This window comes from Lampris incognitus, chromosome 11 (assembly GCF_029633865.1).
Source record: "Lampris incognitus isolate fLamInc1 chromosome 11, fLamInc1.hap2, whole genome shotgun sequence".
NCBI lineage: Eukaryota > Metazoa > Chordata > Actinopteri > Lampriformes > Lampridae > Lampris > Lampris incognitus.
Genome location: NC_079221.1, coordinates 11,365,050 through 11,392,298, shown reverse-complemented (window position 1 = coordinate 11,392,298; position 27,249 = coordinate 11,365,050). Strand labels below are relative to the sequence as shown.

The 27,249-nt window shown below is 44.7% G+C and overlaps 1 protein-coding gene across 1 annotated transcript; it reads left to right on the top strand.

The window, feature by feature from the left end:
- slc9a2 (solute carrier family 9 member 2) lies at nt 1-26,631 on the top strand. Its single transcript, XM_056289497.1, has 13 exons — nt 1-268; nt 719-933; nt 1,057-1,305; nt 12,446-12,696; nt 13,718-13,935; nt 14,384-14,583; nt 18,675-18,764; nt 18,881-18,951; nt 20,602-20,769; nt 21,001-21,106; nt 24,160-24,276; nt 24,665-24,752; nt 26,024-26,631. Exons 1-13 carry the CDS (start codon nt 1-3, stop codon nt 26,461-26,463), a joined length of 2,481 nt encoding a protein of 826 aa, XP_056145472.1. The 3' UTR covers nt 26,464-26,631.
- The last annotated feature ends 618 nt before the right edge of the window (nt 26,632-27,249 follow it).

The following is a 27,249-nucleotide window of genomic DNA, read 5'->3' as shown; positions in this document are numbered from 1 at the left end:
ATGGATTATTTCAGCAGCGTGAGACGGACGGCTGTTTTATTGACTCTTTGTACAGTTTTGATTCTTCCTTTCGGCTCCAATGGAGAGATCCCACCGAAACCGGCCGGCAGCGTCACGGTTCTGCCGCCAGTCCAGCCCGATAGTGGTCCGCAAGCCTTTCCAGATGCAGAAAAGGCAAATTTGCCAGTGTTTACAATGGATTACCCCAGAATACAGATTCCCTTTGAGATCACCCTCTGGGTGCTGCTGGCTTCGTTTGCTAAAATTGGTGAGTAAGTTTAAAGTGGAGGAGTTTTTTTTTGGTGGATCCAGAAAAATAGTCACAACTTATCCAGGTTAACTTAACTGCTGATGTGAATATGGAATTCAGTCCAAAGGAATCTGAAACACTTGGCATTTACATGAAAAGTTTAGATTATATCTGTTGGACTAGGTTAGATATGCAAATAATGACGAGAACATTTATGTAAAACACATTGGCAGGTACTGACTCAAGGATAATGGTTTATTAATTAGTTAAATTAGGAACAGCAGATTTAGAATAATGCTCAGATCTCGCCCGCCCTGGATGAGGGTTTCCTGGTGGTCCTACCAGACACGGCGCTCTTCCAGGTTGTGCATGGTGGGGTCGCTGCAAAAAGATCTCCTGATCCAGTATTTATTTGGTGTTTGCTTCGACAGAATCTCTAAAAGACTCTCATTCTCTATTTTTTTCCAGGTTTCCATGTGTACCATAAGATCACTATATGGGTGCCGGAGTCATGTCTTCTGATCAGCATAGGTCTGATCGTGGGTGCCATCATGCACTCTGTTCACGAGGAACCGCCGGCTGTTCTCAGCTCCAATGTCTTCTTCTTGTACATGCTGCCCCCCATCGTCCTCGATTCGGGTTATTTCATGCCCACCAGGCCCTTTTTTGAGAACGTTGGCACGGTATGCAACAAATCATCCACGCCCTTCTGCTGCATCTGCAGAGAATGCATGCACAACATGTTATACTGTGCAAACCTTCATGAGTCGGCCGTGTTCTAACTCTGATGCATGATATGTGTGCAGGTGCTGTGGTTTGCAGTTGTGGGGACACTGTGGAACAGTATTGGCATTGGGATGTCCCTGTTCGCCATATGTCAGATCGAGGCATTCGGCGTGCAGGACATCAACCTCCAGGAGAACTTGCTGTTTGCTGCCATCATCTCGGCCGTTGACCCCGTGGCAGTGCTGAGTGTGTTTGAAGACGTGTCCGTCAACGAGCAGCTCTACATCGTGGTGTTTGGAGAATGCCTCTTCAACGACGCCGTCACTGTGGTACGTTGGTCAGGTAGGATAGATCCAAACCGAGCATGCAGTAGGTATGTTTCTACTCTTCGGGTTGTTTGCCGCCATGTGTGACATTACGCAGAGCCTCTTTATCTGAATAGGCCTGAGCTAAAAATGAGAAGGCTTGTTGCTACACGTTGGGATTCCTTTTGGCCTCCAGCATGTTTGTTGCCATAAGATGCTGAGAAATGAGCCACTGCCATTATTAACCATCAGAGCTGGCTTTGTAGTTTAATTCAAATGTGTGACGACAGAATGATATCAGATCTGTTTGTGACTCAGTTGGAGGTGTTTTGGTACTTGAACGTAGTCTACTTATTGTAAGACTGTTTTGAGGACCATCACATCAAACAGGTCAATGTAATGGTAGCTTCAGTAGGATTTGTTGTCGGTGATTGTCTCTCCAAATGCCTCCTCTCTCAAATTATTATTGTATTCGCACACTAAAGACTCGGCTCAGGTTTCACCAGGTAGCCTATTGTAGTATTGGATCGTCATCTCTGGTTTCTGTGTTAATATGCACAGACATTTCTTGCATGACGAATATGGATAGGTGGTGTTGTTGTTATTCTGTTGTTGGCAGATGTCCATCTTTTGGGGAGAAACTGAACTGATTGATGGTGAACGTTGAGTAATGTTTGCAGAGATCTATGTAGACCAGAGGTATCTCTCAGTGGAGGTGTGTTTGTTCAGATGCAGCCAAACCGGTTTGTGGGGTCGCTGCTACGTGTGTTGTGCATGGGAGCAGTTAAAACACATCATAGTCACTCTCAACAGAAACAGGCTAATAATACAGCCCCCCCCCCACCTTTTTCCATCTCACCCTTATTTCCTTACCTGCCCTTAGCTTTGTGGTGGGAGTGGTGTGGACCTTTTGTTTAGTAAGCAGTAGTCGATCTGATGCTGAAAGTAAAGGCAAATATTTACTCAGCAGTCTGAGAAATCCCAGGCGTGGTCTCTACTGACATTCATGTGCTGCTGAAACAGAGACTAATTAATTATAAAACATAGATTCAATATTTAGGAAAAGATCTCTCCACCTCTGTGTATAAAGTGATATCTCATTGACTTTTCTGGACATTACAGTACATCACTGCCTTCTGTACCCATACCCAAACAGGGAAACCTGTGCAATCCAGTTATACACAGAACAATTTTGAATAAATGTAAATTGCAGTCTTGTTTTCTTGTCGAGTTATAGTCTAGTAGAACCAGATACTGTTTCTTCTCCCTCCCTGCTGGTAACCTTCAATACAGAAACATCCCATGTGTTTGCCCCTTATGTCAGATAAATGTGGTTATGAGCTAGTGGATTTGCATTCTCATGGCTGTGGACAGGCTGTCAAAATGATATTCATTTTCTCAGATTTAGAATCAGAATCTGGTTTATTGGTCATGTAGGTTTGCACAAACATGGAATTTGACTCCGGTTTCGTGGCTCTCTCAGTGTACTTAACATAGAATAACAATACAACAATCTTCAGATATATACACAAGGACTGACTATATACAGGCGAAATAAGAGGCGATATGGTGCAGTGGTGCAGAGAATATATCAGAGATGCTGAAATAGATGTTAGCAGGTTACTTACATACATGCCTGAGGTAGATAGATATGACAGAGCGTATCAGTATGTACAATGTATAGTACAGTATATACAAAATGGTTGGATTTATTTGACAGTGTTAAGTGTACATTTGAATTACAGCCCGCAGAAAGAAACTGTTTTTATATCTGGTTGTTTTGGGGTACAGTGCTCTGCCAGAGGGGAGGAGTTGGAACAGGTTGTGACCAGGGTGTGATGGGTCTGCAGTGATGTTGCCTGCCCATTTCCTGAGTCTGGAGGTGTATAAGTCCTGAATGGAGGGCAGGTTGGCACAAATGATTTTCTCTGCAGTTCTAACTGTCTGTTGTAGTCTGTCCCTGTCCTGTTTGGTGGCTGATCCAAACCAGACAGTGAAGGATGTGCAGAGGACAGATTGGATTATTGCAGTGTAGAACTGAATCAGCAGTTCCTGAGGCAGGTTAAATTTCTTGAGCTGGTGGAGTACATCCTCTGCTGGGCCGTTTTGATGATTGTGTCTATGCTGGATGCCCACCTTAGGTCCTGGGAGATTGTAGAAGTCAAGAAATCTGTAGGTTTTCACCGCAGACACCATGCTGTTGAGTATGGTGAGGGGGGCAGTGCTGGGGGACTCCTCCTGAAGGCCACTGTCATCTCCACTGTTTTGAATGTGTTCAGCTCCAGGTTGTTATGGCCACACCAGAGGGCCAGCTGATCAACCTCTCATCTATATGCAGACTCGTCACCTCCCCGGATAAGGCTAGTGATGGTTGTGTCATCCGCAAACTTCAGGAATTTAACAGACAGGTCACCTGAGGTGCAGTCATTTGTGTAGAGGGATAGGAGTAGAGGGGAGAGCACACATCCCTGCCAGTGCTGATTGTCCAGGTTCTGGATGTGATTTTACCCAGCCTCACCTGCTGCCTCCTGTCTGTCAGTAAGTTTTTAATCCACTGGCAGATGGGGGCTGGTACAGTGAGCTGGATGAGTTTGGAGTGGAGGATATCTGGGATGATGGTGTTGAACCTGAGCTGAAGTCCACAAACAGGACCCTTGTGTATATCCCTGGGGAATTGAGGTGTTGGAAGAGGTAGTGCAATCCCGTGTTGACAGCATCATCCACTGACCTGTTTGCTCAGAACGCAAACAGCAAAGGGTTGAGCAGGGGGCCTGTGATTTCCTTCAGGTGGGCCAACACCAGTCTCTCGAAGGATTTCATGACCACAGACATTAGGGCAATGGGCCTGTAGTCATTTAATCCTGTGATATGGGGTTTCTTGGGGACTGGGATGATAGTAGAGCTCTTGAAGCAGGAGGGAACTTCACAGAGCTCCAGTGATCTGTTGAAGATCGGTGGGAAAATGGGGGCCAGCTAGTCAGCACAGACTTTCAGACAGGAGGGTGACACGCCATCCGGGCCCAGTGCCTTCCTGGTCTTCTGTCTCTGGAAGAGCTGGTGCACATCTTCAACAAAGATCCTGAGTGCAGGTGGGGGTTCAGGGGAGTGGCTGGCAGGAAGTGTAGTTGGTTGTGTGTTGTGGCTGGTTAGGGGTGTGAAACTTTGCTTTTCAAACCTGCAGTAAAATCCATTTAGGTCATCAGCCACTTAATGGTTCTCTGCAGTGTGGGGGAATGGTGTCCTGTAGTTGGTAATGTCTTTCAAACCACTGATGCTGAGTTATTGGTAGAAAACCTGTTTTTCAACTTTTCAGAGTAGCACCTTTTTGCTACTCTGATCTCCTTTGTGAGTGTATTTCTGGCTTTGTTATACCAGATTCTATCTCCACCCCTATAGGCTTCCTCTTTGGCCTGATGAAGCTGCCTGAGTTTAGCTGAGAACCAGGGCTTATTGTTGTTAAAGGTACAGAAGGTTTTGGTGGGCAAACACGTCCTCACAAAATTTACTAGAGTTTATTGGAAACTGGCTGGTCTGTAGTTTGATTAGTTTGGTCTGCGGGGTTGCCCCCTTTCTGTTGAGCTCTGATTGTCCATCTCCACAGCATGGAAACAAAAGTCAGATGTATAACATGTATCTCATATCACTGTGTTAGTGTTGTTCCTGTGACATCACAATTAATGTTACACCAGGACCAGTGGCAGCTCCTGCCAAACCTCCCGGGGAGGGGGGTGGCTAAGGTGACCCGTTCAATCGGTAAATTAAAGTCAGCTAGCTAACTTAACCTTGTCACATTGCATTGTATAATTTGTTTTTTTTTCTGGTCACCTCATGTAGCAATACCACCAGTAACCACTAGATAGAAACAAGATAAGGATTGTTCCTTAGGCGACAATACTGTACAGTCCCAGAAAGTTAAATTAGTTAACGTTGTGTCCAGATGAACTGATTTAACTTTCTGGGATTTCCTTACCTGGCTTGAGTATTTGTGGACAGCTACATCCAGGAGTTCATTGTAAATGTCTTGAATAAAATTATTTTGGCTATTATTTTGACTGAACAATCCACTGTGGTCATCAACAGATAAATTGTCATTCATCAGTTTGCCCTCACAAATACCTTTAAATGTGAAGAGAGAGAGACTGCTTTACCATTGATCAAATAAAATTGAGTAAGGTCTTCACTTTCACAATAATCTCAGTCTTCATCAGATAGCCTTGCTTTCAACAGATAGCCTTCGGCCACTCCACAAAACTTCACACAGTTGATAAGACGGGCTAGAATGTAGCGGTTCTTGCTCACCCCATCGTTGTGACGATGCACAGCTATCCTGTAACTCTCGTCCAACTGTGTGGCAGTGTTTACCCTCCTGAAAGCCATAAGATTCAGGCAATTGTCCATATGCATCTAGGATGTTCCATGCTTTTTCACCTTCTCCGAGAGATGATGCATGTCAGTGATACCCGTAGTTGTCCAAGCAACCACGCAACTTTATAACAATATAATAAATATAGAAGTCTACATTTTTGGAGAAACTCATAAAAGCTGAAATTCTAAATAACTTACTCTTGATGTTGTCTATTCAGAGATCGGAGCCTACCTGTCCCAGAGGAAGTTGTGGCTATTCAGAAAATTAGCATTTTGGCATAGAGCTGATTAGGTCCACCCCCAGTAACTGAATTTAATTCCAGTACGTAAGCAGTCAAATGTTCAATTTCTCATATTTATAACAAACAAAAAGTTTGTTCCTTAGGGTGCAATCCGATCACCAAATTGCCCGTGTCCAGGACCATCATTGCAACTGACTACCCATGGTGTTGTGATGTCGTGGCTTTGCGACTTGGAGGGGGGGAAGACAGTTTTGGGATTAGGTTGTGGATTAGCGTGGGTTAGCTGTCGGTTAGATTAAGTTTAGCTGTCGGTTAAGGTTAGGGTAAGGTAAATGTTGGGTTAAGGTTAAAGTTAGCTTGAGGTTATGTTAGGTTAGCTTTGGTATTTTTCCGGTCTTTTTCCCTGTGTCACAAAGGCACGACATCACAACAATATGATTGGTCAGTTGCAATGATGGTCCTGGAGCAACATTATTTATGATGTCAGGGAACAACACCAACACGGTAACATCAGATACACCTAACTTGTCTTTATGCATGCTCAATAATCCAGGTAAGAATAATCGCAGAAAGTTGATCTGGACACAATGTTTAATGAGAGAGAAACCTTTCATCACTCATCTAAGTGACCTCTTTGGTCTTAATTGACTGCAGGTATCCCCACCCTTATAAATAAATAATACAGTGGCATAACGACCGAAAACGATCGGTTACATAGGTAAATTGCCGTGAGCATTAACTAGAGTTTTTTTCAGAGTATTTTGGGAATGGTTGCAATCACAGCATTGTTGGGTGGTGACAGATGTAGCTTAGCAATAGGACCACCCTTAATACTGACAAAGTATGTCTACTCCTGAAGCTGTGTCTTCAGTCTACGTAATTCGCCTGGGTACTGCCCCCTGTATGGGTGTGCTAGGGGTTCCCCAGTTTTACCTATAGTGGCCAACTTGTATATGGAGAAAGTGGAAAAGAGGGCTCTGATGTCCTATCCAGGGACACCACCTAGCCATTAGTTCAGATATGTGGGTGACACCTGGGTTAAAATCAAATCTCAGGCTGTATCACATTTCACTGACCACATTAACTCTGTGGACAACCACATCAAGTTCACCAGGGAGGATATGAAAAATGACAGGTTAGCCTTCTTAAACGGAAATTGCAATTGGTGATGGAGGACATTTGATTGTTGATGTTTTCCGTAAACCAACACATACTGATCAGTACTTAAGGTTTGACTCTGATCAGCCACTGGAGCACAAACTAGGAGTCATCAGGACACTATCACCGAGCTGACAATGTCCCCACCAACACAGCGGCTGGGTAAGGGGAGAAATCCCACATTAAACAGGCCCTGGTTAAGTGTGGTTATCCTAACTCATTCCAGTCACACATCAAATCCGTCAGCAAATCTGCTTTCTTTCACCTCAAAAACATCTCCAGACTCCGGCCACTACTATCAGGCTCCTTGGCAGAGACCCTTATCCATGCCTTCATCACCTCCCATCTGGATTATTGCAATGGAGTCTTGTCCAGGGTACCTAGCAAAGGCCTAGACAGGCTTCAGTATGTGCAGAATTTAGCTGCCAGGGTACTCACCCACACCAAGCCCTGGCAACACATCACTCCCACCCTTGTCCGCCTTCACTGGCTCCCGGTCAAATCCTGCATTTCCTATAAAATCATCCTCCTCACCTATAAATCCCTTCATGCCCTTACCCTCCAGTACCTATCAGACCTAACATTCCCAAATCCTCTGTGAATAGCACACATGGCCATTGTAACTCCAGTCAATGGGCACACCCATATTTGCCTATGAAACTGGTCATTGGTTTCAGTTGTTATGTGACTGTATTGTTTATAAGGCTGGGGATATCTGCAGTCAGTTGAGACTGAAGAGGTCACTTGCAGTGGTGCTTGAAAGTTTGTGAACCCTTTAGAATTTCTATATTTCTGCATAAATATGACCTAAAACATCATCAGATTTTCACACAAGTCCTAAAAGTAGATAAAGAGAACCCAATTAAACAAATGAGACAAAAATGTTATACTTGGTCATTTATTTATTGAGGAAAAGGATCTAATATTGCATATCTCTGAGTGGCAAAAGTATGTGAACCTTTGCTTTCAGTATCTGGTGTGACCCCCCCAGCAGCAATAACAGCAACTAAACGTTCTGGTAACTGTTGATCAGTCCTGCACATCGGCTTGGAGGAATTTAAGCCCATTCCTCTGTACAGAACAGCTTCAACTCTGGGATGTTGGCGGGTTTCCTCACATGAACTGCTCGCTTCAGGTCCTTCCACAACCTTTCGATTGGATTAAGGTGAGGACTTTGACTTGGCCATTCCAAAACATTAACTTTATTCTTCTTTAACCATTCTTTGGTAGAACAACTTGTGTGTTCAGGGTCGTTGTCTTGCTGCATGACCCACGTTCTCTTGAGATTTAGTTCATGGACAGATGTCCTGACATTTTCCTTAAGAATTCGCTGATATAATTCAGGATTCATTGTTCCATCAGTGATGGCAAGCCGTCACTGGCAAGCTGGGCCTAGATGCAGCAAAACAGGCCCAAACCATGACACTACCACCACCATGTTTCACAGATGGGATAAGGTTCTTATGCTAGAATGCAGTGTTTTCCTTTCTCCAAACATAATGCTTCTCATTTAAACCAAAAAGTTGTTTTTTGGTCTCATCCATCCACAAAACATTTTTCCAATAGCCTTCTGGCTTGTCCACGTGATCTTTAGCGAACTGCAGACAGGCAGCAATGTTCTTTTTGGGGAGCGGTGACTTTCTCCTTGCAACCCTGCCATGCACACCATTGTTGTTTAGTGTTCTCCTGATGGTGGACTCATGAACATTAACATTAGCCAATGTAAGAGAGGCCTTTAGTTGCTTAGAAGTTACCCTGGGTTCCTTTGTGACCTGGCCGACTATTACACGCCTTGCTCTTGGAGTGATCTTTGAGTCGACCACTCCTGGGGAGCGTAACAATGATCTTGAATTTCCTCCATTTGTACACAATCTGTCTGACTGTGGATTGGTGGAGTGCAAACTCTTTAGAGATGGTTTTGTAACCTTTTCCAGCCTGATGAGCATCAACAATGCTTTTTCTGAGGTCCTCAGAAATCTCCTTTGTTCTTGCCATGATACACTTCCATGAACATGTGTTGTGAAGATCAGACTTTGATAGATCCGTGTTCTTTAAATAAAACAGGGTGGCCACTCACACTTGATTGTCACCGGTCTCTAATTTCACTTTCAAATAAACTGCTAATTCTAGAGGTTCACATACTTTTGCCACTCACAGATATGTAATATTGGATCATTTTCCTCAATAAATAAATGACCAAGTATAATATTTTGTCTCATTTGTTTAATTGGATTCTTTTTATTTACTTTTAGGACTTGTGTGAAAATCTGATGATCTTTTAGGTCATATTTATGCAGAAATATAGAAAATTATAAAGGGTTCACAAACTTTCAAGCACCACTGTAGATGAATGCTTAAATGTTTCTCTCAATAAAATGTTGTGTCCAGTTGAACTGATTCAACTTCCTGTGATACACCTAACTCCTATACTTTCTTTAAGGTTTCCATTACAGTTTGTAATGGCATAATTTCTTTATCAGCACCTTTGAATATGTTAAATTACAAAAACCATGAATGAGCAGTGGGGGAAAGGAGAGGTTGGGAAGCCAATTAAATGCAGAAATACTTTGCATACATACAACATGCAAATAGGCAGTAAATGCGAAGAACGCAGTACAGGAAGATGCGGCGTAAAGCGAAGAGAGAGGCAAACGAAAAGGCATATGGCTAGTTGTATAAGAGGTCGGACAGTAAGGAAGGAGAAAAAGACTACCAATTGGCTAGACAGAGGGAGCGAGCTGGGAAGGATGTGCAGCAGGTTAGGGCGATGAAGGATAAAGACAGAAATGGGCTGACAAGTGAGGTGAGTGTGTTGGAGAAGGTGGAAGTACTTTGAGGGGCTGATGAATGAAGAGAATCAGAATCAGAAACATGTCATTTCATTCCATGTACCTGCACACATGAAATGAGATATTGTTTCCCCCAGCCCACAGTAGTGCAACACAAAGACCAAAACACATCTAAACTACAAGAACACATATATATCAAAATATATATATATATATATATATAGATATAGATATAGATATAGATATAAAATCCAAGAGAGCGAACACCAGGATGACTGTCGGAACTGCCGGTCTGCATGAGCTAGCAGCAGTTCATAGCTAGAAAATGAGAGAGAGAGAGAGAAGGCTGGATGATGTGGGGATAGTGATTCGGGAAGTGTGGTGGATTAGTAAGGAGGAAGTGAGGGCAGCTATGAAGAGGATGAAGAGTGGAAAGGCAGTTGGTCCAGATGATATACCTGTGGAAGCATGGAGGTGTTTAGAAGAGATGGCAGTGGGGTTTTTAACTAGATTGGTTACCACAATCTTGGGAAGTGAGAGGATGCCTGAGGAGTGGAAGAAGAAGTATACTGGTACCGATTTTCAAGAATAAAGGTGATGTGCAGAGCTGTAGTAAATACAGAGGTTTAAGTTGATCAACCACAGCATGAAGATATGGGAAAGAGTAGTAGAAACTAGGTTAAGAGGAGAGGTGACGATTAGCGAGCAGCAGTATGGTTTCATGCCACGAAAGAGCACCACAGATGTGATGTTTGCTTTGAGAATGTTGATGGAGAAGTATAGAGAAGGCCAGAAGGAGTTACATTGTGTCTTTGTAGATTTACAGAAAGCACGTGACAGGGTACTGAGAGAGGAGGTGCAGTATTGTATGAGGAAGTCGGGAGTTGCAGAGAAGTATGTAGGAGTGGTGCAGGATATGTTTGAGGGGAGTGTGACAGTGGTGAGGTGTGCGGTTGGAATGATAGATGGGTTCAAGGTGGAGGTGGGATTACATCAAGGATCGGCTGTGAGCCCTTTCTTGTTTGCAATGGTGATGGACAGGTTGACAGACGAGATTAGGCAGGAGTCTCTATGGACTATGATGTTTGTGGATGACATTGTGATCTGTAATTAGAGTAGGGAGCAGGTTGAGGAGAGCCTGGAGAGGTGGAGGTGTGCACTGGAGAGAAGAGGAATGAAAGTCAGTAGGAGCAAGACGGAATACCTATGTGTGAATGAGAGGGAGGACAGTGGAATAATGAGGATGCAAGGAGTAGAGGTGATGAAGGTGGATGAGTTTAAATACTTGGGGTCAACTGTCCAAAGTAACGGGGAGTGCAGAACAGAGGTGAAGAAGAGAGTGCAGGCAGGGTGGAGTGGGTGGAGAAGAGTGTCAGGAGTGATTTGTGACAGAAGGGTACCAGCAAGAGTTAAAGGGAAGGTTTACAAGATGGTTGTGAGACCAGCTATATTATATGGTTTGTAGATGGTGGCACTGGCGAAAAGACAGGAGGTGGAGCTGGAGGTGGCAGAGTTGAAGATGCTAAGATTTTCATTGGAGTGACGAGGACGGACAAGATTAGGAACAAGTATATTAGAGGGACTGCTCAAGTTGGACGGTTTGGAGACAAAGCAAGAGAGGCAAGATTGAGATGGCTTGCACATGTGCTGGGTATACTGGGAGAGGGATGCTGAATATGGAGCTGCCAGGGAAGAGGAAAAGAGGAAGGCCAAAGAGGAGGTTTATGGATGTGGTGAGGGAGGACATGCAGGTGGCTGGTGTGACAGAGGAAGATGCAGAGGACAGGAAGAGATGGAAATGGATGATCCGCTGTGGCGACCCCTAACGAGAACAGCCGAAAGTGGCAGTAGTGGTAAGCCTTAAATGCAGAACATAATACAGGAAACACAAGCGACATGTTTCAAGCTAAAGGTCTTCCTCAGACATCATGGATGAAGTTGCTTGTGAATCATAAATTTGAGCAAAGTTTTTTGTTTTCGTCACCTATATGCACTTTATATGTATGTGCTCTTTGAGCATTTAAATATTATATTACTGCATTTAGGTGACATCCCATCTTCTCCTGTGTTTACTATACAAAACCCCACAGCTTTATGTTTGCGGCTGTGTGTTGTGAGAGACCTTTCAGCTCTCGGTCTCCATGTGAAGCTCATTCCAGCGCTGATTTCTTTCCTGTTTAGGCGTCATTACAAGCAAATGAAAAGTCAGCCTTCAGACATTATCGGCGGCACGAACAGAGCACGAGCTAAAGGAACAAAAGCAGCTGTCTCGGCCAGCGTCCCTTTTCTCACTGAGTCACTGAATGTGCTTTGTGAAATCTGATTATCACATTACAAACAGCACAATGTAAATAACTCCATAAATCCCCGTTATCACCAGCACTGTGATTAGATGCCGCAGCCTCTGACACCACCCACGACCTCTGACCTGAAGGCTGTGTGGGCGGGTTTGTGCGCATGTACGCGGATAAGTCTGTGTGTGTGCACGGGTGTGAGGGCGACAAATGAACATGCCGGAGACTTGTGTGGTTCATCATTGGTGAGGAGATGAGGTTTGACACTGCCTGTGTGTGTGTGTGTGTGTGTGTGTGTGTGTGTGTGTGTTTGTAGGTCCTGTACAACATGTTCAACTTTGTGGCCGATATGCCGGTGGTGGAGCCAGTGGACGTGTTCCTGGGCGTGGCACGGTTCTTCGTGGTCGGCCTGGGAGGGATGGGCTTTGGGATGCTGTTTGGCTTCGTGGCGGCTTTCACCACACGCTTCACCTCCAAGGTGCGAGAGATAGAGCCACTCTTCATCTTCATGTACAGCTACCTGGCCTACCTGGTGGCTGAGCTCTTCACCATCTCGTCCATTATGGCGTGAGTACCCCACCACATCCATCCATCCATCCATCCTTTCATCCATCCGTCCTTCTCTCCTAACCATCGACTATTGATTTTTTTCTTCTTGGCAGGGATAAGGGTCTTCTTTAAAGGAGCAACTTTTATTCCTGTTTTTATTATTGTGTTTGAATTGTTGCTATTTTGCTACTCTGCTGTATTTAATTAAATTTTATTCCATTCCATTTCATTTATTTTTATGTTATGTCATTTTTTAAATCTGATTTTATACATCAGTTTTTGAATTTTATTTTATTTTACTCTTTTTAATTACTTTTTTGTGTGGCGATTTTTGTAACTCCCATTTTGAAAAATACTAGATAAAGTCTATAATCTTTTTAACCATCCATCCATCGCCTATGCTTCAGACCATCATGGCGAGGTGGATACCATCCCAGTATGCATTGTGTGAAAGGCAGAGAGACACCACAAAAATCACACAGTCCAGTCAAACAATTTATAGTGTGACACATTTATTTACCTTCAGAATATAATATTGCGTGGTGTCCGGGTAGCGTAGCATGTTGCCTACCAACACGGGGATTACCGGTTCGAATCCCCATGTTACCTCCAGCTTGGTCGGGCATCCCTACAGACACAATTGGCCGTGTCTGCGGGTGGGAAGCCGGATATAGGTATGTGTCCTGGTCGCTGCACTAGCGCCTCCTCTGGTTGGTTGGGGCGCCTGTTCGGGGGGGGGGACTGGGGGAAATAGTGTGATCCTCCCACGTGCTACGTCCCCCTGGTGAAACTCCTCACTGTCAGGTGAAAAGAAGTGGCTGGTGACTCCACATGTATCGGAGAAGGCATGTGGTAGTCTGGAGCCCTCCCCAGATCGGCAGAGGGGGTGGAGCAGCGACCAGGACGACTCGGAAGAGTAGGGTAATTGGCCGGATACAATTGGGGAGAAAAGGGGGGGGGAAAGAACATAATATTGCATGTCAAATCTGGCATTGTGTGGTTAACTCCATATCTGTGTTTTGTCCCCGTGGCTCCGCAGCATTGTGACCTGTACCCTGACCATGAAGTACTACGTGGAGGAGAATGTTTCCCAGCGTTCCTGTACTACCATCCGCCACGTGGTCAAGATGCTGGGCTCCATCTCTGAAACGCTCATCTTCTTCTTCCTGGGCGTGGTCACCATCACCACGGAGCATGAGTGGAACTGGGGCTACATCCTCTTCACCTTGCTGTTTGCCTTCATATGGAGAGGCCTCGGTAAGGAGGAGGCGGTGGGATGAGTTCTGTGGGGAGGATGTATGTTTTGATTTGCTGTCTATCTGTCTGATCATCTGTCCATCTGATTATCTGTCTATCTATCTATCTGATTACCTGTTGTCTGTCTGTCTGTCTGATTATCTGTCATCTTCGTGGGTATCTGTGTCTGATTATCTCTCTGGCAGTTTGATGTTTCTGTTTGTTTGTCTTTCTGTATGTCTGATAATTTGTCTCTCGCTGATCACCTGTCTATCCATCTGGATAGCGGTCCATCTTTCTGTTTGATTATAATCAAATCACAGATATTATCTGTTAGTCTGTGTGATTATGAGTTTGTCTGAGTCAGTCCAATTTGAATGAAACCGGCCAGCCCAAACACCCTCGTATTTAATTGTTGATATTACAGCTTCTGAAACTTATTTAAATACTTTCATTGTTTTTGTCCTAGGTGTTTTGGTACTGACTCAGATCATTAACCCTTTCCGCACCATCCCGTTTAACCTGAAAGACCAGTTTGGTCTGGCGTACGGTGGCCTGCGAGGTGCAATTTCTTTTGCACTGGCTTTCACCCTTCCAGATAACATCGGCCGGAGGCGGCTCTTCATCACTGCCACTATCGTCATGATCCTCTTCACTGTCTTCATTCAGGTAAGGCAGACTTTGCATAACTTGTTATAAAAAAAATCTCATACATTCACCCCATTGGATTGATTAACTAAGGTTCCATGTAATTAATGGAGGACAAATCTGTCATTCTCGCTCAGTGTAAAAAACACTCCACGGTTCAGGGAAAGCCAACATGATGCTGCAGAAGTCTATCGTAGCACATCTGGGTGGTCATTTTCAAAATTTACATTCATTCTTACTGCTAAATTCTCTTAGTGTGTGCATTGCTGTGTTGTGGTGGAGTGACTCCTGCTGGTAATCACCCGTAGGTTGTGTTGTTGGAAGTAACCCGGTAGGAATCGGGAACATTTATTTGTCATCTCATTCCATGCATGTGTGCACATGCCCACAGCAGTGCAACACAAAGACAAAAACACATCCAAACTACAAAAAAAATAAAAATACAAAAACTCATATATCCTACTACTACTTTTGGCTGCTCCCGTTAGGGGTCGCCACAGCGGATCATCCATTTCCATTCCTTCCTGTCCTCTGCATCTTCCTCTGTCACACCAGCCACCTACATGTCCTCTCATATATACATAGACAAATAGAGATGACAAAATAGAGACATACGTTGGTCTAACAGAGGGAACATTCAAAAAGAGGTTTAATGCACACAGGTGTAGCTTTAGAAACAACCATTTAAAGAATGTCAGATCTTTAAGCCGTTATATTTGGTCATTGGCGGACAGAAACATTAATTATTCAACCATCTGGAAACTCCTCTCAAAGAACAAAGCATATTCAACCAGTAGTAAAATGTGCAATCTATGTCTAACTGAAAAATATTTTATCATTTGCAAACCAGAAATGTCCACATTGAATAACAGGAATGAATTAGCCAGCAGTTACAGACATAGATATAAGCACCTATTTTGTAATTACAAATAAATCATGACAAAAGACAAATACCACCCCCCCCCCAAAAAAATTGGACCGTTAGCAATCGCGTGTTTTTTAAATTGTTGTACGTTGCAAATCTCCCTTCCCCATTGGACAGTGTGCACGTGATGTGCATGACGACACAGTAGATGGTATGTCCTTCCTCGAGTAGTTTCATTGACAGCTGATGATTGCTTATGGCATGAAACAGGCTTGTACTGTCTCGTAGAAAAGTTACTTGACTAACTGGATATATATATATATATATATATATATATATATGAAATCCAGTTAGTCAAGTAAGTATATACATATGTGTGTGTGTGTGTGTGTACACATATATATATGTATATATGTGTGTGTATACATACACTACCGTTCAAAAGTTTGGGATCACATTGAAATGTCCATATTTTTGAAGGAAAAGCACTGTACTTTTCAATGAAGATAACTTTAAACTAGTCTTAACTTTAAAGAAATACACTCTATACATTGCTAATGTGGTAAATGACTATTCTAGCTGCAAATGTCTGGTTTTTGGTGCAATATCTACATAGGTGTATAGAGGCCCATTTCAAGCAACTATCACTCCAGTGTTCTAATGGTACAATGTGTTTGCTCATTGGCTCAGAAGGCTAATTGATGATTAGAAAACCCTTGTGCAGTCATGTTCACACATCTGAAAACAGTTTAGCTCGTTACAGAAGCTACAAGACTGACCTTCCTTTGAGCAGATTGAGTTTCTGGAGCATCACATTTGTGGGGTCAATTAAACGCTCAAAATGGCCAGAAAAAGAGAACTTTCATCTGAAACTCGACAGTCTATTCTTGTTCTTAGAAATGAAGGCTATTCCATGCGAGAAATTGCTAAGAAATTGAAGATTTCCTACACCGGTGTGTACTACTCCCTTCAGAGGACAGCACAAACAGGCTCTAACCAGAGTAGAAAAAGAAGTGGGAGGCCGCGTTGCACAACTGAGCAAGAAGATAAGTACATTAGAGTCTCTAGTTTGAGAAACAGACGCCTCACAGGTCCCCAACTGGCATCTTCATTAAATAGTACCCGCAAAACACCAGTGTCAACATCTACAGTGAAGAGGCGGCTGCGGGATTCTGGGCTTCAGGGCAGAGTGGCAAAGAAAAAGCCATATCTGAGACTGACCAATAAAAGAAAAAGATTAAGATGGGCAAAAGAACACAGACATTGGACAGAGGAAGACTGGAAAAAAGTGTTGTGGACGGATGAATCCAAGTTTGAGGTGTTTGGATCACAAAGAAGAACGTTTGTGAGACGCAGAACAAATGAAAAGATGCTGGAAGAATGCCTGACGCCATCTGTTAAGCATGGTGGAGGTAATGTGATGGTCTGGGGTTGCTTTGGTGCTGGTAAGGTGGGAGATTTGTACAGGGTAAAAGGGATTCTGAATAAGGAAGGCTATCACTCCATTTTGCAACGCCATGCCATACCCAGTGGACAGCGCTTGATTGGAGCCAATTTCATCCTACAACAGGACAATGACCCTAAACACACCTCCAAATTGTGCAAGAACTATTTAGAGCAGAAGCAGGCAGCTGGTATTCTATCGGTAATGGAGTGGCCAGCGCAGTCACCAGATCTGAACCCCATTGAGCTGTTGTGGGAGCAGCTTGACCGTATGGTACGCAAGAAGTGCCCATCCAACCAATCCAACTTGTGGGAGCTGCTTCTGGAAGCGTGGGGTGCAATTTCTCCAGATTACCTCAACAAATTAACAGCTAGAATGCCAAAGGTCTGCAATGCTGTAATTGCTGCAAATGGAGGATTCTTTGACGAAAGCAAAATTTGATGTAAAAAAATCTTATTTCAAATACAAATCATTATTTCTAACCTTGTTAATGTCTTGACTCTATTTTCTATTCATTTCACAACATATGGTGGTGAATAAGTGTGACTTTTCATGGAAAACACAGAATTGTTTGGGTGATCCCAAACTTTTGAACGGTAGTGTATATATGTGTGTATGTATGTATATGTGTGTGTGTGTGTGTGTGTGTGTGTGTATATATATAGATAGATAGATAGATAGATATATCCATATAGATAGATAGATGGAGATAGATAGATATATGTAGCGTTTTTTTTCCGAACCCGTCAATGATGTTATAAGTGCTTGACTAATGAGGAGCGGAATATCAACACGGATACAGGAAAAAAAGTTTTAACACATTGCAGTACAGGCCTGTTTCGTGCGTCATGCACTAAAACTTTTTTTCCTGTATCTGTGTTGATATTCCGCTCCTCATTAGTCGAGCACTTATAACACCATTGATGGGTTCGGAAAAACGCTACATATATATATACATCCAACATATCCCAAAAAAAAAAAATTCACTGTCCAAGAGACCAAACGAGAAGCAGGATGACTGTCGGAACTGCCGGTCTGCATGGGCTAGCAGTTAGCTTAGCCTGCCCTGCTTCCACATCCTGTCAGACTGCCCTCGGTGTTTCCTCCTCGGGCGCAGCTCCAGGCAGGGCTGTGGTCCTTGGGCCCACTGGACGCAGGAGACCAGGCTTCCCCAACCGATCAAATGCCAGCTCTCCCAGTCAGACAGCTTCGACACACCTCTCCACACGACGACACCAAAAACACAGTCAACGCCAGGTGAGGCCACCGTCAGACCGCCCTCAGTGTTAATCGGAACTGCCAGTCTGCATGGGCTAGCAGTTAGCTTAGCCTGCCCCGCTTCTGCATCCTGTCAGACCACCCTCGGTGTTTTCTCTTCGGGCACAGCTCCGGCAGGGCCATGGTCCCTGGGCCCACAGGATGCAGTAGACCAAGCTCTCCCAACCGATCCAGCGCCAGCTCTCCCAGCCATCAAACGAAGACACAAACTTAGACACACTCATGGACAAAGACACTGCATGGAGTTTACTGGGTGAGGCCGTCACAAACGTAAGTTCGCACCGCCATCTTCCAACCAGTACTGGGTGAGGCTGCTGCAAATGTGAATTCTTACCGCCATCGCGCTGGGAGGAAACAACCATAAAAAACGGTAAATTTTTTGGAAAATGACCACTCGAATTCACTATGATAGACTGCTGTGATAGTATAAAAAAGGGATAGACTGCAAATATATCTGAACTAGTCCTGTAAAGCATCTGTATGTTGTGCAGGTCAGTCATTGTGTTACTGTACTTATCTTGTCAGGGCATCAGTATACGACCTCTCATTGAGTTCATCAATGTCCGCAGAACAAACCGCAACCTCTGCACCATCAATGTGGAGATTCATTGCAGGGTAAGTTGCTGGCAGTAGTTGTGTAAATGGTTGTTGTGTATTTGTAGACGTTTTTCTGTGCGTAGAGATACCAACCCTGCCCCACTTTTCTTTCTTTTTTTACCCCTCCCCATCAGCTCATGGAGCATACTGTTGCTGGCATCGAGGACCTCTGTGGACAGTGGAGCCACTTCTATTGGAAGGACAAGTAAGACCCGCTCCTCCTCACTTTACCTCCTCCCGGTCTCCGACAGGCTTCCATTAGCCGTCACATTATAATCTGTCACCACACTATAAAGGTGTTTCCTTTCCCAGCCATCAGTAGCCCTCACCAAACCAACTACCTCTGATGTGGCAATTAACTGCTATCTGCTTTAGCATCGGTAAAGGAAGTGGAAGTTTTGAAGTCGAACCAGTTTCCAGATTAAATCGGGAGTGAGACACCATCTGTAACAAACAAGCTCAATTGTCCTGCTCGGGATTTTTGTCTTTTTTGCGGTGTTTGAAAACGCTATTGTTCAGGTGTGAGAAAGCTGACCGGTGCCATACCTCGGTGTCACGTTCAGCTTCCTCTGTGGGCAGCAAGGCTGGCGCTTTTTTCTTTTTTTCCGTAAAGCTGTAGAAGGAAACTTTCTCTCGCTGTTATTGAGTTTGGGATTATTGAGCATGCATAAAGACATTTCCCTCAGTGTTATTTGCGAAAATGTCATATCTTTTATGCATGCTCAATAATCCAGGTAAGAAAATCACAGGAAGCTGAATCAGTTCATCTGGCCACAATGGTTTTCACTCATCTAAGTGACCTCTTCAGTCTCAACTGAGTGCAGGTATCCCTTGTTTATAAGGGTGGGGATACCTGCAGTCAGTTGAGACTGAAGAGGTCACTTAGATGAGTGATGAAACGTTTCTCAATAAACGTTGTGTCCACATGAACTGATTCAACTTTCTGTGATGTCATATCCCTTTTGACAGCTATAAGAAATCCATGTGATCTGAGAGAAAATCGAGCCTCCATGTTAAAACTCTACATCTTCATGGGGTCTCAAAATCTCCCACCTGAGCTCTCTTGATTGGTTGAGGCTTTACCGCTCATGGGAGACCTCGACCAATCAGGGGAGCTCTCTGTGATAGGGCAGTCCTACTGCCTGTCAATCATTCGCATGCACAGTGTCACAGTCTTATTCCTTTTGTGGTCACTATAGATCTTGTTGCGATGGCTAGCGTTCGTCTTAATAACAGTGCTTCACAGCATCAGTGTTGGTCAAAAAATATTTTCACAAGCATTATCAACAAAAAATTTAGTTTTGTCAGTTACAACAGCAGAACTCAGGCATGAACATGAAGCTGGTTTGGAGGGAGGGAAGGAGAAAGCGCAGTGGCAGGGGGGGGGATTTGCTCACCTCTCAAAAGTTGTCTACCCCAGCTTTAAAGCTCTGATACTTTTTTTTTTTTAATTTTGAGAGTTCCTCTAGAAACCACTGGTTTCAGGTACATAGCTGCATACTAAACACCACCAAACCTCTTCCTTCCTTCTATTCACTTCTCTTACCTTCACTCCTTTGTTTAACCGGCTTACTTTCAAACATTGTCTTCCTCTTTGTGTTGTTCCTGAGTCATTCGACACAGTTATCCAGCAAAACAGGTTCATCGGCTCTAGGTGTCAAGTCAAACAGAGTAGTGAAAATAACTACAAAAGCCTATTTCAGAATGGTCTGTTATTCTGAGTGATTATTATGGGCTTTCACTTACCAAAGTGAACACTGATTAGGAACAAAATGGGCCTATGTTTTGTATGATGAGCATAGATAGTATCTTCATACAGTTTATTTGAGTTTTCTCCCCTTTTTCTCACTGTCAGGTTTCTGAAGTTCAACGACAGGATCCTGCGTAAGATCCTGATCCGGGACAACCGGGCCGAGTCCAGTATTGTGGCGCTGTACAAGAAGCTGGAGCTGCAGAACGCAATGGAGATCCTGGACACGGTGTCTGGTGACATCAGCGCCGCACCGTCTATCGTCTCCCTTCAGTACGTCACCTTCAGTGTCTCTCTGACCCTGAATCTGTCTCTGTCTCTCTCTCTCTGTGTCTGTCTGTCCATGGTTCTGCTTGTCTCTTTCTCTGTATTAGTCTCTGTGTATTGAACTCTATGTCAATATCTCTCTCTCCGTCTCTCTCTCTCATACCCCTTCTACCACAGTGTCTGTTTAAGTACAGGGCTGGATCGATGAAACGGTTTACCTTTTCTTTTGTCTTCTAGTGAAGAAAAGAAGGACTTGGCTAAACCCAAGAAGAAGTTCATGGCTGCTGACTTGAGGAACATGCACAGTCTCTTGTCCAAGAACATGTACAAGATCAGACAACGGGTGAGTATTATAACAGACATAAAAAATTTTCATTTGGGCATCCGAGTGGCGTGGTGGTCTGTTCCGTTGTCTACTAACACGGGAATTGCCAGTTCAAATCCCCGTCTTACCTCCGGTTTGGTCTGGCGTCCCTACAGACACAATTGGCCGTGTCTGCGGGTGGGAAGCCGGATGTGGGCATGTGTCCTGGTCGCTGCATTACTGCCTCCTCTGGTCAGTCGGGGCGCCTGTTCGGGGGGAGGGGGAACTGGGGGGAATAGCGTGATCCTTTCACGTGCTACGTTCCCCCTGGCGAAACTCCTCACTGTCAGGTGAAAAGAAGCAGCTGGCGACTCCACATGTATCGGAGGAGGCATGTGGTAGTCTGCAGCCCTCCCCGGATCGGCAGCAGGGGTGGAGCAGTGACTGGGACGGCTTGGAGAATGGGGTGAAAAAGGGAGAATTTTTTTTTTTTTGTCCATTTATATTCCTCCATTTGAACCCCTTACGTTCCCATTAAATAACGATTCACCCATGACAGGCTGCAGTATGTCGATATCGTAGCACATCTGGGGTTGCTTAATGCTTTTGTGAAATGGTTACTACATATTTTTGCGTGTTATAATAATGTATTGTGGTACTCTGGGTCATGTTAATTCATCTTAAAACGAGGAAGAAAAAAAAACAGTTTTGTGACCAAATGTCCCCTAAAACTGGATAGCTGATCACAGAACCAACCAGCCTGATCCGAAAGATGGAAGAAGACAACAAAGACTTTATAAAACAAACTTTTTTTATCACTTAATTTACTTTGGCAGTGTATGAAAATGAATCCTTGGGTGTTAGCGTAGAAATCTGTCAGTATATCATTAAACCTGCCAAGGCGGTAGAAAGGTTGAGAGCGACGCCTCTACGGGTGCTGATACACGTAAATGCTCAGGTCCTCCGCTGTATTTTTATCTTCCGTGGTCGGTCTCCAGCCAGCCATATTCGAGAGACTGTTTTTGTAGTAAGCCTGGCGTATTGAATTTATACCGCGGCTACTGTCCAATCAGAGAGCAGGATCAGCTGTACCTGTTTTATAAGTGCACGTGTTTCTGCCATTGGCAAAGCTACCCACGGTTCCCCATCGCCTCTGAATCATTCACACAGTTTCTGTGATAGGTTCATTATGCATGCTGGTGTTGGTACTGCAGGCGCTGAAACTCAGGTGCTCATTTCCATAACCAGATTGTGGCCGTTGGTAACTCTCCATTTGTCACAGCAACTCAAAAATGCTTGGATGTAGGCACACATGCCACCTTTATTAAGCAGAGGTGGGAAAAACACATCTACATGCATCTGTGTCTTTACTCAGGTTTATGTTTAATGTCTTATTCCACCTGGTCCTCCTCTATCTATCCTAAGACCTACAGACTGCACACACACACACACACACACACACACACACACACACACACACACACACACACACACACACACACACACACACACACACACACACACACACACATTCCTTTCAACTCTATGCTTGTTTCTCAGAATGTGCTCTATAGAGTGGTAGATGGACTACTCAACACTGCCCCCCAACATCCTTTTGATGGTCTGAGGGCGTTTCATTGCTGGGGGAATGTTGTCACATTTAATAAATCTCCGTCTGATGTAGAATTTGGGACTCTGTGGGTGTTACATAAATATAAGTAGGGAGGGAAGGAAATGCCGAATCGTTCAGTATTTGCTCTTTTGTAAGGCAGGCCTGCGTGTTGTCGACTCATGAAAATGGGTGGCTGTATAGTGACATCACCGTGTTGTTAGAGCGACCAAAACCTTTTTAGTTGTTTGTTTAGAGATGAGCTCACTCCTCCAGGATTGAGCTCCTATACGTAACACTGTTGACATAGACGCAACGCAGGTGGGGCGACATGGGAAGGGGAAGAGATGGCGTGCATGGTGGCTTGCAGAGTCCAGACAGGCGCTGGACCTCTTCATTCTTACAGGTGTGGTGGACTATATAGTTGGTTGATCAAAGCTTCTGTCATGTCGTAAAAGAGTTTAAAGATGGGCTGTAAATATCTTGAGTACTCTCTCATTCTTATGGTGCCTGTTAACTGCTGCACCCGTCTGTCTGTCTGCGGTCTGTGGAGGGTGACTGGGAGTTGTGGTATGTGGGCTTAGTTTGGTGATGGGTTAGATAGGTTGTGGCTCATTGAGCTCAAAAAGTGGAGCGGTTGAATGTACTTTCACATCCAAAATGGTGGACCATATTTTCTTAACGACTTGTTAGGTCATGTGGGTACCTTGTTAGGTCATGTTGGGGACCTTGTTAGGTCGTTTTGGGGACCTTGTTAGGTCGTGTTGGGGACATGCATGCTTTGAAACGGTCTGGCGAGCTCAGACTAGTCCATCTTTTAGATTCTCATGGTTTACTTCTAAAAACTCAATTTGTCAAAAATTTGCCTTTTTTTGGGAGGGGAACCCCCCCCCCCCTTGTATCCGGCCAATTACCCCACTCTTCCGAGCCGTTCCAGCCACTGCTCCACCCCCCTCTGCCGATCCGGGGAGGGCTGCAGACTACCAAATGCCTCCTCTGATACATGTGGAGTCGCCAGCCGCTTCTTTTCACCTGACAGTGAGGAGTTTCGCCAGGGGGGCATAGTGCGTGGGAGGATCACGTTATTCCCCCCCCCCGAACAGGCGCTCCGGCCGACCAGAGGAGGCACTAGTGCAGTGACCAGGGTACATACCCACATCCGGCTTCCCACCTGCAGACACGGCCAATGTGTCTGCAGGGACACCCGACCAAGCCAGAGGTAACACAGGGATTCGAACTGGCGATCCCCATGTTGGTAGGCAGCAGAATAGACCACTACGCCACCCAAACGCCCCCAAAATGTGGCTTTGTTTAACATCTTATTTGCTTGTTTGATTTCTATTCATCCATACTTTGCCACGCTTGTTTTTCCTCTTCTTTTTCTTTTTTATTTCCATTTCTGCAAAAAGAAAAGCACTATACACAATGAATAGAGTTCATCATTGTGAGGTTGTTTCTTCTCGCCTGTATGTTCTTCTGTCAGACGGTGGCATACACCAGAAAGAACGCCCTGCCAAACGACTCCCAGGCGAAAGAAATCCTGATCAGACGCCACACCAGCATCCGGCGCAGCCTCCGGCCTGGCAGCTTCCAGACAACGGTATGGGGGAAACTCTATCACATGTCACGTATGGTGAATGGGGGGGGGGGGATGTACACTCTATATATACACACACACACACACACACACACACACACACACACACACACACACACACACACACACACACACACACACACACAAGTCCGGACTTCACACACAGCGTAATATGAATCCGGCCTGACACATTCCTGCGTCGCTCCTCTGATAAAGGTTGGTAATCGATCACAGAATTTAATCTCGTGGTGTTATTGTTAAGTTGATCAAGACTAGATACTGGTTTTATTTCTTTATCCTCCTTCCTCTCTCTCGATGTTTTCCTCCACCGTTTTGCCGTTCCTTGTTTCACTTGTGATTTATTTTTATTTTTTCTGTTCTCAATTCTCAGTCGATCCCGAAATCCCACAAGTACTTCTCTCTGCCAGCCGGAAAGGGTCTGGACTCCAGATTCTCCCTTAAGAGATTCAGTCATGCAGGTAGCGACTAGAACAGATTACCATCTGTAAATACAACAGTCTGCCAACATTCATCAATCACATTTCATCTCAATGACACAAAAACACTTGGTGGTTTATTTTGAGTCACTATCTTCCGCACTGGTTTCTGAAATTAAAGGATCATTCCGTTTTTTACAACCTGGGTCTTATTTTTGTAGTTTTTGCCATGCATATTGGTTATGATCTCATTTTACTCACTGGCGTCATTTTGGAGATTTGGACATTGGACCACCGCTGTAACTTGGCTTGACAACAGTGTCTTATGGAACAAGTGCACATGAGTGTCGGACATGTTTCAACAAATCTAATTGAACCCAATTATCTAAACCCCGTATTTGGAAGCGAGAGTTAAAAGTCAGGAGTCAGGAACACTGAAATGAAATATCGTTTCCACCAGCCCACAGCAGTGCAACACAAAGACAAAAACACATATCCAAAAACTACAAGAACACACATATCCAACCTAACACATATATCCAAACTAAACAAAAAAAAAAAGAAATCACTGTCCAAGGGAGCAAACGACAGCCAGGATGACTCTCAACTGCCGGTCTGCATAGGCTAGCAGTTAGCTTAGCCTGCCCCGCTTCCACATCCTGTCAGACCGCCCTCGGTGTTTCCTCTTTGGGGATAGCTCCGGGCAGGGCCGTGGTCCCTGGGCCCACAGGACGCAGCAGACCAAGCTCTTCCAGCCGATCCAGCACCAGCTCTCCCAGCCATCAAACCAAGACAACAAACACTGCATGGGTGATACTGGGTGAGGCCGCCGCAAACGTGAATCCGCGCCGCCATCTTCCCACACCGGAAGTGGAAGTTAATGATGCGGAAGGTTATGATTTGAAGTGTCCAATATGATCAGTGGTGGATGACATTGCTGATCTACTTCCTAGTTCAACCTGCAGGAAGTAGCAGCCTGTACTTACCATAATAACCGTAGTAACCATCCATAAACTAGCCCGCCAGCACAGTAGAGAAGTCATAGATCATGGACAGTCACGGACACAGTCTGACTGACACACTAGGGGGGTTTGTTGTTTAAAGGACACGTTTAACACTCCTGTTCACTTGTCCCATAAGACACCGCTGTAAAGCTGAGTCCAGCGGTGGTCCTGTGTCCAAAGTCTACCAATGAAGTCGGTGAGTAAAAAGTAGAAAAAAGACCCAGGTTATAAAGAAACTGAATCCTTTAACAGGGAATGTAGGGTGAATATCCGTACTTCATCCTCTAACCATGTCCTTCCCTGTCCTAGCTGATGAGGAGACCATGTCAGAGGTGGGCTTCTCCTCCAGAAGCTCCAGGCTTGACAAGTCAGCCCGCCCCTCTTCCCGGGCCATGATGCCCCTTCACAGGCTGGACACCCTGAAGGAGGCGTCGTCTGTTGACCTTGTGAATGAGAGTGACACCGAGACAGGGAGGGTGGGGCGAGGCATGTCCAGATTGAACTCCTCCTCCAGCGACTCCCGTGTCCCTGCCCGTCGCCGTCCCTTCGGCCCTGCGGATGACACCAGAAACGGTCATCATGACATAAAGAAGGAGGAGGAGCAGGAGGAGATGGAGGAGGAGGAACAGCAGCAGCAGCCGGCATCCCCACCACCACCGGCCTGGGCCGCTGAACCCAGAGAGCAAGACAGCCATGCGGCGCGAAACCCTCTGCTCCGGAGGCCGCAGTGGAACCCGAAAAAACCGTGAAGCAAACCGGGAGTGGCGGTTCTTTAGCGGTCAGGGACTGCTTTGGGCCGTGTCTTAGGATTTCAGACAGCATCTCTGTTTCCAACAGCGTGTTCTGATTAGACTCCAGAGGTCTATTCATCCCCTATGAAGACGGAACCAAACTGTTCGTATCGGTCACAGCACCACTGGCACTGCAGATATAGGAATCTGTTATCCAATACCAGTTAGCACACCTGGGGTAACAAGAAAAGTGCCCACAGTCTGAATGCACAGCAATAACCTTAGAATTTAAGAGCATCATTCGTATATGTCCTTCAGGTGTGTCACAAGTTCTAGTATGTCACATATGTCACCCTGATATGTCTTTCAGGTGTGTCTTATATGTCACCCAAGTGTGTCGTTCATGTACTGTAACAGCAGTCTGAATGCATGGGAGTACGTTAGAGATTAAGTGTCAAACACAGATACCACACAGTGCATTATAGTGGGGTGATATTATTATCTGTACATTAGCTGTCTGCAGTGTTGTATCCGTCGGACAGAAGACTTTTGAAGTTTATTTATGCAGGTAATGTGACACTTCATGTCAATGTTTTTAATTCAATTACATTTACCTGCTTGTAGAATTTGCCTTGATTTTTTTTAAGTAGCTAATTTAATCAGTTTTTGCACAATGGACTGCCTCCTTATCACTGTCTGTTGTGTAAATATTGTCGTTTTTGTATTTTTATTGTGCGTGACAGTTGATGAAGGATCCAGCTTCTGTAAATAGTCTGTGTTAACATCAGGATCTGTTAGTGCTTG

Excerpts from the sequence above, each read along its gene's own strand:
- slc9a2 (XM_056289497.1), top strand. The coding sequence starts at position 1 with ATGGATTATTTCAGCAGCGTGAGACGGACGGCTGTTTTATTGACTCTT. Across the intron at positions 18,952-20,601 it reads CACTTCTATTGGAAGGACAA|GTTTCTGAAGTTCAACGACA; the intron begins GTAAGACCCGCT and ends TCTCACTGTCAG. Across the intron at positions 24,753-26,023 it reads TAAGAGATTCAGTCATGCAG|CTGATGAGGAGACCATGTCA; the intron begins GTAGCGACTAGA and ends TCCCTGTCCTAG.